The 12,742-nt window shown below is 49.3% G+C and overlaps 5 protein-coding genes across 5 annotated transcripts; 3 read left to right on the top strand and 2 right to left on the bottom strand.

The window, feature by feature from the left end:
- Window positions 1–608: 608 nt before the first annotated feature.
- On the top strand, window positions 609–1,250 carry AKAW2_21452A (TspO/MBR family protein; the record flags this gene model as incomplete). Its single annotated transcript, XM_041686277.1, has 2 exons — window positions 609–711; window positions 775–1,250. The coding sequence occupies 2 exons, from the start codon at window positions 609–611 to the stop codon at window positions 1,248–1,250; spliced, it is 579 nt and encodes a 192-aa protein (XP_041540278.1).
- A 2,309-nt stretch (window positions 1,251–3,559) lies between these two features.
- On the top strand, window positions 3,560–4,534 carry AKAW2_21451A (OB-fold domain-containing protein; the record flags this gene model as incomplete). Its single annotated transcript, XM_041686276.1, has 2 exons — window positions 3,560–3,695; window positions 3,846–4,534. 2 exons carry the CDS (start codon window positions 3,560–3,562, stop codon window positions 4,532–4,534), a joined length of 825 nt encoding a protein of 274 aa, XP_041540277.1.
- A 278-nt stretch (window positions 4,535–4,812) lies between these two features.
- AKAW2_21450S (uncharacterized protein) lies at window positions 4,813–6,889 on the bottom strand (the record flags this gene model as incomplete). Its single annotated transcript, XM_041686275.1, has 3 exons — window positions 4,813–5,864; window positions 5,917–6,019; window positions 6,074–6,889. The coding sequence occupies 3 exons, from the start codon at window positions 6,887–6,889 to the stop codon at window positions 4,813–4,815; spliced, it is 1,971 nt and encodes a 656-aa protein (XP_041540276.1).
- Window positions 6,890–8,082: 1,193 nt separating this feature from the next.
- On the bottom strand, window positions 8,083–9,304 carry AKAW2_21449S (uncharacterized protein; the record flags this gene model as incomplete). The annotated part of the gene is made up of 6 exons (XM_041686274.1): window positions 8,083–8,196; window positions 8,261–8,620; window positions 8,693–8,794; window positions 8,850–9,084; window positions 9,152–9,178; window positions 9,231–9,304. 6 exons carry the CDS (start codon window positions 9,302–9,304, stop codon window positions 8,083–8,085), a joined length of 912 nt encoding a protein of 303 aa, XP_041540275.1.
- Window positions 9,305–12,056: 2,752 nt separating this feature from the next.
- On the top strand, window positions 12,057–12,404 carry AKAW2_21448A (uncharacterized protein; the record flags this gene model as incomplete). The annotated part of the gene is made up of 1 exon (XM_041686273.1): window positions 12,057–12,404. The coding sequence occupies one exon, from the start codon at window positions 12,057–12,059 to the stop codon at window positions 12,402–12,404; it is 348 nt and encodes a 115-aa protein (XP_041540274.1).
- Window positions 12,405–12,742: the final 338 nt, after the last annotated feature.

Here is a 12,742-nt window from a genome sequence, read left to right as displayed (position 1 = left end):
CTTCCTAGGAGCACATACATAAGTCCATGGACATAAATTCACAGACGTCGCAGTTGTTATCTGCTCTATCAATCACTTCAAGGCCAAGCGCTGCGGAATTAACATGCAAGGCTCACTACTTTGCCAGACTCTCCTTAAGATATTAGACATAGACTACTCCATATTTCTAATATAAGCAGTGCTCCACAGATCTTCATTCATCTTTCAATCAAAATCAAATGTAGACATGCCCTTATTCATCTCCTGCATGTGATAAGCTTCTCCACACGCCGTGGTTCACCAAATGCGGGGAAAACCGAGTGATTAACAAGCACTGGAATCAACAAGATACTTGCATGATCAACCTTCAACTTATCGCCTAGTTAATACTGTTTCCAGTGGAGCAGTCCCTATCCCCAATATAAATCCACCCCCACTGAAGACAGTCGGCTATATCTACCACGCGATCCTACTGACATTCCTTGGTCGGATGCGGATGACGTCGACCACTTCCAGCATCCGCGATCGATCGATCCAGACGAACAAATAAATACATCGCAACTCCACACTCAGTCTTCCAGATCCTCAACATTCTACAATCCAAGCCAAAGCTGAAGAAATAACCAACCATGCCCTGGTCCGCCGCACTCCCTCAGGCGATGTTCGCCCACCCCCTAGTCTCCATCGTGACGCCCATCGCGACAGGTTCTCTAATCGGGTACCAGACCAACCGTGAGCTTCCCCCACTCCTATGCCTCTCCCCTTTGAATAGACACAAATACTGAGACAAACCAGGCAAAGGCCGCACCAAACAAACCTACCACTCGCTCAAAAAACCCCCTCTTTACCCACCAACCTGGGCCTTCCCCGTCGTATGGACCGTCCTCTACGGCATGATGGGTTTCGCCATCCACCACGCAACAGTTTCAGGGACCATAGCCGGCGCATATCCCCCCTCATTATCATCATCATCAATAGTCCAAGACTGGACCGTCAAGTCTCAGACGCTATACATTTCCCAACTGGCGTTGAATCATCTCTGGATGCCGCTGTTCTTCATGTTCCGGAAGCCGGCGTGGGCGTTGGCAGATCTGCTGCTTCTGAGTGGGAATGTGGCGGCGTTGATGCATATCTGGTGGAAGCATGACCGGGTGGCTTTTTGGTTGATGACGCCGTATGCGGCTTGGTTGGGGGTGGCGACGTATTTGAATGCTGGGGTGGGGATTTTGAATAATTGGGTCATTGGGGGTGAGAGGAGGAAGGAGGAGTGATTTTGATGGATGATTTACTATATGTGATTGTATGTTTACGGGTGTTTTGAGCCGTGGATCACATTTGATTTGATTGTGTAAGATAGTATATATGTTGCCGTATGAAATAGTACTATGTCTTCTTATTTTAATAAATGTAGTGCGCGTGTGTTTTCGGCTCCTTGCAGGTATCAGAGAAGATGCCGTTGATGATGCGCGGATGTTATCTCATGAAGCATCAGTTCCTCATTTCTGATAAAACTGCAATATAGAGTTCCTAGGGCTGTGGGCAAATGAAGTTGGGCGCCGCCTATCTTAATGTCATCATATTCTTCTGAGGCTTGCGCTTCTATGACCGACCCCGTAGGACTCAACCCACTGGGGTTTATATAATAGACGCTCATCTCCTCATATTGTTCCATCTATATCCATCATAGTCTCAATAAATTGACAGCCCACTTTATACTTATAAGATTCTGAGAATCTCGAGTCTTCCAGAGATCGTTCTAGCTCACTCAGTGGAGGTTCAACCCGCATATAAGAAAATCCTGTAGAACCAGCCATTACACTCTGAAGCTTTCTTGCATAGGCATTGCATGGCTTCATAGTGCTTGGTAATAATGGAAAATTTCTGATGCTCAGTAGTATCATTGTGGTGAATCAAGTCAGCAGGATTCTACTCAAGGTTCTTGATGAATGAGAACTAGTAATGAATAAGGTGGCACGGCTTATCTCAATTCTGTCAGCGTTCATTTCAGAACCATTACGTGCCATTATCTGTATTATGCTTTCACTTTGGTCAATGTCAATATACTTACCTACTTTCACCCAGACTTCAGTCCCCCTTGGTCTTTCCCTTTTCAATCTTTTGTGCTGCCAGACTTAAACATTCACTGTTGTATGTGAACGGCGTAACCGCAAACCAAGCCTGACGTGATAATTGCATCTTGCGACTCAGAAGGTTTAAATTCAAGCGAATCCTACGTTCCGGATCAAGGAGACAACGTTATTTTCACTAATTTCTCTCTCTATGGCTTCTTCACTGATCTCCAAAATGGCCGCCAACTCGTTGAATTTGCCGTTGGCAAACGTGCCATGCGCTATTACTTGCGCTGCAGCTTGTCCCAGCTATTCTAACGTCCCACAAGTTCGCATCATGGCTTCAGGCAAGTGTACCTTCGCTTTTACAACCGGCCAGCTAAAATTCCATTGCCCGTGCGAGACAGGGGAATTCCACTTGGGTTCGATGGTCGACCCCAACTGGAGAAGAGAGATGTCGATGATTGGATCGTTATCAATTGCGCTACCAGCGTACCGACTGCAGGTTTGTTCGCTGATATATTTTCTGCATTTTCATTAATCTTGCTGACAACTTCATAGTTCATGATGAGTGCCGGCTTTTCCACGCAGTCTTCTTGAACGACTTCACAGAGTTACATATTTTTAATCACAAAAAGGAGAAATTGTGTGGCCCTATCTGTCTAACGACCTGAAGGTAACCAATTGTGACTCCTCTGTAGGTTTTCCATTGTGGTTAGAGAGGTTCAAATGTGAGGATCGTGTCTTGAGTGAGGAAAGGGTCATTAATTTTGCTTCAATAGGTTATTCCTGTCAGTTGCAAAGACCAAGAATTCTGTGAGGCTTGATAAGACTGGCCCACAATTTGCTTCAACCTATCCCAAACGGCCCTAATGATATTACTAGTATATTCCTGATTGTATACAGGCAAAGAGAATAGTAGATACTTAGTGAAAGAAGAGGAGAAGGCAATGAAAGCTGTTCATGAATTACTATTCTTCTCAAACGATTTGGCTGTGGCTCCAGGTTGTATACACAATGAAGTTCCTTTTGAAGCAATTAGCAAATTCAAGCAGCGCTACTACTTCCGTACACAATTAGTATCTACTTCAGATCCTATCTACCGAGTACTAGACCATTTATAAATCTGCTGTCAAGACATCATTTTGTGCCAAATCAGCCAAACTAAATATATCACGAGCTATCAAGCAAGCACGAAATAAATTGATTATACCAATACAGCCGCTGCTTCAGGTGTAAGGAAGATAAACCCTTACAACTTGGATGGTTGAGCTAAATAGGTCAAGAGAATAATACATAATACATCGCAGGGTACCTTATCACCACATGACCCCATCACCCACGTGACTGATAACAAAGCTACTACTGCCGGTTTCCCCTCACCACCCCCATCTTCAAGTCAAATCAACAAACACCACACTCCTTCCAATATCTCTATATCACCCCCCACACATAAAACCCAATGACCCAACCCCAACCCCAACCATGAAAATGCCCCCCCTCCCACGGGCATGGCGACAGCACAAAACCATGACGCCCTTGAATTCTACCCAGCGTATTGTTTCAAGGCGTCCCCAACCCACTTCACCTGGGTGAAGATGGCCGCGGTGGATGTACTACGATTGAAAAGAAGGCCGGAGTTTCCAGGTATATTCCTATCCCTATCCTCTTTCCCCATCAATATGCCTTGGTGCATATAGCACAATACTATACGATACTATACTATACCCTATCTCCATCTCCACCCCAATACAAACATATATATACATCCATCTAACCCACTCACCAAAAAAGCAGACCCCAAAACCTACTTCCACAAAAACCATCCTATCCAATACATCTCCCTCCTGGGGATAATAACCTCTCGAACGGATCTACCAACGCTCACGATCCTGACGATTGACGATAGCAGCGGCGCGACGCTCGACGTGGTGGTTCAGAAAGCCAATCCCGTCCCTACAATTTCCACATCTACACCACAATCTGGGATGCATACACATATATCCCCTACAACCGCCCTCCCGCTGGACATAACACCCTATCCACCGGGGACGCTCGCGCACGTGAAAGGCACGGTGACCACCTTCCGCGGCGTGAACCAGCTGCAGCTCGAGCGGGTTTTTCCTGTGCGGGACACGAACGCTGAGATGCGGTTCGTGGATCAGCGGTCGCGGTGTTTGGTGGAGGTGTTGGATGTGCCGTGGCGGTTGGGAAGGGAGGAGGTGGAGAGGTTGAGGGGGGAGGTGGAAGTGGAAGTGGAAGGGGAGGATGGAGGTGTTGGTGTGGATGAGGAGGAGGAGAGGGGGAGACGGAGGAAGAGGAGGAGGGAGGAGAGGGAGGAGAGGGATCGGAGGAGGATTTGGAAGATGTGGGAGAGGGAGGAGAGGGGGAGGGAAAGGGAGGCGGAGGTTTGTAGGGTTGAGGGGGGGAGGGTCATGAGGGTTATTGAGGGGAGGAAGGTGAAGAGGGTGGATGGGGGTGGATGATGTGTGTGCGATCCCGAAAGGTGTGGTATTAGTGATATTATACATTTTATAGCAGAAGAGGAAGGGAGGAAAAGGCGCCAAGGTTCATTAACTGAGGGAAGTTCGTGGTACACCTTTCAAAAAGGAAAAAGTCAGAGTGGCTAAACATAAGACATAGAAGCCAAGAATAATAATGAACGCTATCATAAGTCATAACTCATAAACGGATATCTCTTTTCATACAAAAAGCGCGCCAGAACGACAAGTATCAATGGTCAAACACGGTCAGCATATCAATATCACCTATACCCATACGGTTTATAGTCGTAGCCGGTAGCCGCGCGATAGTAATCCTCGTCGCCGCCCCAGCTGCTGCGCTTGAGTTTTTCTCGTTCGCTGTCTCGGTTCCGCAGGGCATCGTACAGTCGCCTATCGCCATGGTCGGGGCTAAGGTTGTGGTATTTGCGACTGTCGTCGATGTCTCCTGGGAGGGCAGATGTAGTTGAGGGGTAGTAGTAGTCATTGTCCGACAACCCTCCATATCGAGAGCCACTACCATGGCCTAACAGGTCGCTTTCGGAGTGCCTATAGTCGCCGCCTGTATGAGCCCCCCGTGACGGACTTCGAGATCGTCCGAACGTAGTTGTGGGACGTGAAGTCCCGGTGTGGAGGTGCGTCTCCGACATTCGGGGTCCGATCTCGATCGGGCTATCTTTCGAGCCAGATCCTGCGGACATCGAGTTCGCATGGCGATGGCTGGGTGCTTTATCTTCGTACACTTTACCACCTCCAGGATGCGCAGTGTAGGGCTTCCTTTCGCGTTCAATAGGCCGCGATGGCACCTCTTTGTCCTCATCATCGACAATGGCAGAAGATGATGTGCTATAGTAGGGTTGACGCTCACGCTCTCCCATTGAAGGGGTTGAGTCGACGGAGCTCACTGATGCCTTGTGTGCAGACTTCTTGTGACGCTGTGCGGCCACCTTTTTCAGCTCGTCCTCGGTGATGGGCGGCAAGTCGACGTTGCAAAACTCCATGATTTTCTGATCGATCTCTTCCCTCAATGAAAGGTCTGGGGCATCAGGGAACAAGCGCCTTGAGAACTCCTTGGGCAGTCTCTCGCTCCTATTGTCGGGGTTGTTGATGGGCATGTTCAACAGCGCCTTCTGGAAGCGCTCGTACTCTTTCTCAGGGTGGGCTTGAATCATTAAAGTAGCCCAGCGGGCGAAACCGCGAGGAGTCAGACCCGGGATATCAGGCCTCTCATGGAGTTTATTTTGTACGAGATGATGTTCCACTTCAAGCCTTCGCAGCAACCTTGAGATCTGGGATGTACGGTCGTCAAAGATGTCTAGTCAAAGTCAGCAACAATCGCTCCATTACAGAGGTTCACGAGGACCGACCTTCCCAAGGGTATGGATCAGATGGCACACTTGTATCTGCATAGAACTGTTTCATCTTTTCAGGAACTACAACGAGAGTATTCTCCGGCGGGTAATTCTCAATCTACCCATCAATCTCGTTAGCCTCTAGAACACACCAGTTGCGGACTGCACTTACAAGGTGGACTGTGATGCCGCGCAATAGCATGCTGAGCTTTTCTGTTGGCTTCCCGTCTTCGAAGAACTTGCCCCATACTTTATCCAACGTTGTCATTTCAGTAACCGTAGCTTCCCTCGATGGCGGCTTTGGTCGGGACTCCATGCTCTGGTGATGGTCGCTGACCTGACTCTGGCTTGTTGGCGATCCACGTCTTTCACCCGGCTGCCCCACGGATGGTCCGGGGAATAAATGAGGGCTGCTGGGATGTACAGGCGGCACAGGTGCTTGGTATTCCGGGTTACCTTGTGGGATCTTAGGCGGTGGTGGAGGGGTATTCTGCGGCCTAGGTGAATGGGACGGTTCACCATACATGGCGGCTGTAGCTGGATGACTCCATTGCGGCGGCGGCGGCGGTGGTGACGGCTGTTGATCATTTTGCAAATTGTCCAACCCCGTCGCTTTCAGCTGTTGTATCACCGTCGCAGTTATCTGAGAGACCACCTCTGGAGACAGATAGGCTGGAGAGTCAGCCTGGCGAAAGGCCGAATTCACAGCCTCGTTGATCCTCCCGGGAGGGGGAGGAGGCGGTGGTGGTTGCTGCTGATGCTGCTGTTGCTGCCATGGAGCTGGCTCGTACGGAGGTTTCGGATAGTAACCTGTCGGAGAAGCGGAGGTAGGAGGAACTTGAGGCTGAGGCATATTCACCTGCTCCGGCCCATATTGTGCAGGGTACGGAGGAGTGTAAGATGATGCGCCATTTTCGGTTGGATTGGCATGGTTCATGCTTCCAAACTGCGAGTAAGAAGGACTGTTGGGGAAGCTGTTGTAAGCCATTGCGCCGGGTGCCAGGGCGCACGATGCCGGTCAGTCTTGTCTGCCCTGCGTGATCACGAGCGCAAGGTAATCACCAGAGCAGCCTTGTGAGTGAGGTAACGAGCTGGTGCAGTATAAGGCTACTGAGAAAGCCAAGGACAGAAATACCAAAGCAAATGGAAGCAGAGGAGCGACAATCGTGTGGCGACAGATCGACTGGTCTGCACCAGAACAGAGGGAAAGAAGTAGAAAATAAAGACGGGGCAGGAAGAGGGGCGACGGATGCTGAAACCAACGGGATACACGCAGTGTGTAGCGAAGTGGGCTGGGTCTGGCAACAAAACAGAAAATAGAGCTGAAGACTGACAGCTTGAGTGGGTCGTCGCGTGTCTGATGCAGAAAGGAACAGAAGATCGAAAGACAAAGAAGAAAAAAAGCAGATGACAACTAAAAAAAGATGTTGACACTTGACAGAGTCGTCTATGGCTGGAAAGAAAAGAAAAGACAGGATGGCCGCCTACGTCATGGCCAGCGGGCTGCGGGGATCTCAATTGGGAGACGGAATGGAATCATTTCGCCTTCGCTTCTTCTCTCTCGCCCACCCCCTTGGGTGACCTTCGAATTCCATCAGGATTACCCTTCGCCAATGGCAATTATAGAACTGGCTTCTTAAAATGGCCATCAGTGGCGAATTGTCGATGTAGTGAAGCTCTACAGAGTACAACCATTTACAATGCTTCCCTAACCCGCTATATAAAGACACCACTACTGTAGACCCTGCGGGTCGGCAGTCTCTGGTTCCTGGGCGGGAACCAGCCTACTTGGAAGTAGAAACCAAGATCGCTTCATCCATGGTTGAAAAAGGTGGAACCGTCCATATTCTTCAATTGGCACTACAAAGGATACAACAACCGAATAGTAACAGCAATGGAACCGCAATGGAACCGCAATTGGAAACCCAGCCATTATTGCGCCTCCTCCTAGCAGTGACCCATCGCTTCCGGCTGCCACAGTACATTTGTCACACCATCTCAGAAAAGCAAGATTGGTTAGCCGAATAAAAGAATTAAGACAGTAGCCCGAATTGGAGAAGAGAAGAAATTCATAGCGGTTTTCACAGCTTTCCAGTCATCTCGATAATCCCATCAACTTCAGACTCAGTACGGTCACAATCACTGTTACACCTGAGTTCTGCCCTGGAATATCAAGTGTGCTCACAGAAAGCCGTCCAAATCATTCTCTTCTTCCTCATCGTCAGAAGGAATATTCGCACCGCTGGCGTCGGGAATGGCCATGCTCGGCAGTTCACCCTTCTCATAGATGGTGCGCTGCGCGGAATCACTCGTCATTAACATCGAATCTTGGTAGATATACAAAGTCGATGGCACTTACCGGAATCTTCGCGAACTTGGACTCCTTCTTCGGCGTAGCTCTGGCGGGACCGGCCTCACTTCTAGTAGCCTTGCTCTTGACTCCCCAGACAGACCATTCGCTCTCGTAGGACTGGGTGACCTCCGCACGGTGAGTGAGTACATGGGGATTTCCCTGAGGATCGTAGCCGGTGAAGACTCTCTCTTTGCCCTTGTTGGTGCTGCTATTCTCGTCGGTGTGTCCAGGTTCAAGGAAGACACCACCGCCAACGGATAAATCGTCATCGTCATCCTCATCGTCGCTGTAACCAGATCCCTCATGAGCACCGGTCAGCTGGAGCCGCTTGAACGAGACAGCCATAGAGCTACTGCCTGCCTGACTCTTCGAGCTTGTCAGTACATCCCAATTAAAATATAGATGATATGGAAGTAGAGATCAAGGGGGATTTCCAACAGTAACAGAGCTAGCAGTAGTATCATCGCCTCCGGTGATCTGCTTCAATTCATCAATCAAAGGTTCAGTCTCCGTATGCTTCTGGACACAGTTCATGCATCGCTGTCTTAGGATTAGCCCAGCTACACTCCACCGCGACTAAACCGAGGAAACATACCGCAGTATCACGCTCCTGACGCTGATTCTTCGCGAACTCTTCAATTGATTTGACACGGTCACACTGGGAGCATTTCAATTCAGTATTGCCTGGACCGGTGCACTGTCTGCATCTGGCAATTCCGCTGGTAACAGGCGAAACTCCATCGGCCACTACCGCATGGCGTAGAATGTCCAACTGTCTATTAGAAAAAGTGCCGATGAACCGAAACTTCTTGCAGGTTCCGCACTTGATTCTAAGTTCGCGTCAGCCGTAGAACAGAATGATATTCCATGCAGTATAGAGTGAAGTAGTAGACATACCTATCCGGGAAAACAACCTTGTCAAGCCTATAGTATAGTCAGCCAGACCGATCTGAAGCGTATCTAGCAGAAGACTGACCGATTCTTGACTGTCTGGCTATAGCCACCGGCAAAGGCGTTGGGAACCACTTTGGCCCGTCTGGATGGCCCCATGGTGAGAGCTATCCGGGGGGAACGACTATCAGTAGGACGATGATGAAGTTGCCTCAGATCAGCTAGATACCAGCCACGAAGTCGAAGACGCGAGATGGAGCGAAGGAGAAACAGAGTTAACAGTTTCCAGGCGACTTTATAGGCTCTCAGCAGGATCTATCACTATGGCATCCTTCCTGCCCAGGCAACGTAAGCTCCAGTGAACAGTGTTAGCGAGACGGTGAATGAGGACGGAGGAACCTTCCTGCGAAGGTATTCGATAAGCATCTAGGCGCCAGCCACCAGTTAGTGACGCGTGACACTGTGAAGGGAAAAGTAATGCTGGTGGCTCATGACAATATCATGAAGCCTGAGTGGTAAGTTCCGTCCGAAGAAGAAGTCAATACCTGAGGCTGATGGTATTGTTGAGTACGGAAAACGCCATGTTCCCCTCATTTTGCACTGGAAATCGTCATTTTCCAAGTTGGGCAGGTCAGAAACTCGCGTCTGCCTCTCGGAGGTTGATTCTCATGATAGTGTCATACAGATAGCTCGACGTTGGTCTAAGATGAAATGGCTTGCAAACGGTCCGCTTAGAGTCAAACGCATGTCTCGGCGCTTTTGCGTGCTCGTTTGTATCGTTGGTGGCTTGTTTCTCATCAGCTCGGCGGGCACATATTGTTACTCTCCTGGCTACCCTCACTACTTGGCTTCAGCTGAAAGTGTATTCGAGTCACAAATCACTACGAAGTATGTTAACCAATGTGAAAATGAAGCTGAGCACAATGACGTAGCATGCACTAACTGCACAGATCCCAAAGATGAGGGGAAGAAAAGGAATTATGAACACTTGAATGAAGTGAACTGAAAAGTCAGTCAATTCTGCTGGTATACTTGCCTTCCCCGCCTCTTCATAGGCTGACTGGGATGCATCATATCTGAAGCGAGATTACATTCTCATCGGACTTTCTACACAGTACTCCGATATCCTAATAGGATTCTCATCGATCTACACAGTCTTCTGCACACCGCGTCGGAGAAATTGGAAAATGGGAGCCAAAAAGAGGGAAAAGGGTAGATCTGGCATGCGGGAATGCAGACACCCTGAGACTACTGCAAGTCCAGCCGGCTAATCCAGCAATCATGTTTCGTCAGGGTCAACACAAGCCTGACTCACATCACGATTGGCCAGCCTTGATGAAATTTGTCTTTGCTAAATGGGACTGATCAACAGGAGGGTCTGTACACAGTCGAGTAGACACAGCGCACCCACTGAAAGGTGGCACCCATGTGAGTAAGAGCAGGAACTGGGCAGAGGTATCCATCTGGAGAACGCACATCCTGATGCAAGCACATCCTGTACCTGCCTAAGCTCGTAGGTACTTTTGATCACCCTCCCGAAGAAGGTCATGGACTGGGGCAATTGAGAATTAATAATGTGGAATCCTTAGTGGCGTTCCAGAAGGTCTTTAGTCGGCTTTACCTGCAGGGAATTCTTTGTTGATCCTCCAGGGCGTTCCGTAGTCCGTCGACGATAGAGAGCCACTCTCAATATTATTACCCATAGTTATTCCGCTCCAACGGTTAACTCAAGCGGCAAAGCCGACGGGGGTGCCGCTCACGATGAGCTTCTTTGTCTAGAGAAGGTAATTGCGAGATTTTCGTCTCCTGATCTCCTTCTTCGTCGATTCCACGAACGTCCTTCATCCTTCTGGAACGCTCTTGGAAGGAGCCGGCTTCGAAAGCTACTGGCATAGTAGCAGGGCTAAGAGATCCCTAAGGAGCAGCGGAGCTGCTAGCGAGATAGGTCAACTGGGCCGCGAGACACTCAGGAGATCCATTTGTTGGTAACGGATCCGTTTGGGAACTCCATCGTAATCCTCACCATCTCGCCGGACGCAACGACTACTGGCTGACTAGAGAACTAGATCCATAGCCGGGTCTGTCGGGTAGCGGGGACGGGCCTCACGCCGAGTGGGGACCCGCATTCCCCGACTGCCCCGGCGCAATCAGCAGGTCCACGGTATCCGCTTGCAAAATGCCTTTCATCCACTCATTCGAATGAAGCGGCTCCACTGTTGGGTCTTCCCAATCACCCTTGGCTGGTAACTCAGACGGCCGGCGGTCGACTAAACCCGTTGGTTCCATGAGAACCACGTCTTCCGACCCTCTGATCTATCCGTTTTGGGGGTGGAGGCCCATCAGCCAGTCGTCTAGGACTCCGGTACCAGTCACCCACCCTTCCCTTTCTGCGCTGGTGCCCGAAACTTTCCAAGAAATTGCAATCATTGGCTTTTCCCCCTCTTTCTTCAAATCCCACGCACAAACTTTTTTCTGTCTTTGCAGTTGTTAGTTGTTGTGGTGGTGGTTGTTGTCACTTTGGACTAATGTCGGGTAGCCTTCTCTCTATTGGAAGAACAGCCGCGATTATTGTGGTTAAAACGTGATTATGTAAATTCACAGTCCAAATGGCATGATGCTACCACCCAAGGAGACACCAAAACAGATGGAGAAGTAAATAAACAAAATTCGCGTAGCCCAGGTAGCGGGAGGAAGACACTCCGTGGCAAGAAGAGCAAAGACCATTAATGGGGGGAAAAAGCAGATGTCATGCCGGCAAGATTACGAGTCGTGATTTTCTCGAGTGGTTGGTTGGTTGGCCCACTACAGCATCGCACAGTCCTCATTTACTGTGTATGGAGAACACAAACCCCTCAATGTTTTCTTCTTTCTCCCCAGAGCATACATCCCTTCCCCCCTCCTCCCATCTTTCATGAATGGAAATGAAGAAACGAGAAGAACACCAAAGAAGAGGGGGAGAGAGGATACTGCTATGGACCTCAAAAAGACGGTGACTGACAGTCTCCATTCTTCGCCGTTCCCACCGAGTGGTTTATTGAAGCCTGTCACCGGTCAAGTGACACAAGCGGTGACCAATCCATCTCTAGACCCCTTTTTTGGCATCTGTATGGCCTGTCATCAAAACCGGATCTTAAATAACGAGTGTAAACAGTACACAGGTCGTAGGTGCGGTGTAGCTGATCATACGCGTCTCGGCTCCAGACTTGACCAACTTCAAGACATGGCTTCTCCGTCCATGACCCATCACCCGCCACCGTGACAGGAATGGAAATCCCCAAATCTTCCTATCAAGAAGAGCATCCTACTCCGTGCATAACAGCACTACTGTATATGGGAAATGATCACGCCAATGAAGCCACTATCTATGCTGCTTTGAGTATCTAGTGGATTGAAGCATTGCCCGTTCAAAGTTTGGCCATTATGCCCGCCTACTAATGCCGCCTGTGAGGGTTGATGATCCTCCCCGTCATCAAAGTATCCAGCGATGACATCTTATCATAAGATCGGCTATGATCACCCCACATTGCAAGGGTAAAACGGAAAAGGCCTGGTAAATGAGTCTATCTGCGGTTCCCTCGTCTCAAGAATTGGTGTATC

Source organism: Aspergillus luchuensis, chromosome 2 (genome assembly GCF_016861625.1).
Source record: "Aspergillus luchuensis IFO 4308 DNA, chromosome 2, nearly complete sequence".
Classification (NCBI taxonomy): Eukaryota; Fungi; Ascomycota; class Eurotiomycetes; order Eurotiales; family Aspergillaceae; genus Aspergillus; species Aspergillus luchuensis.
This window is presented reverse-complemented; position numbering and strand designations above follow the sequence as displayed.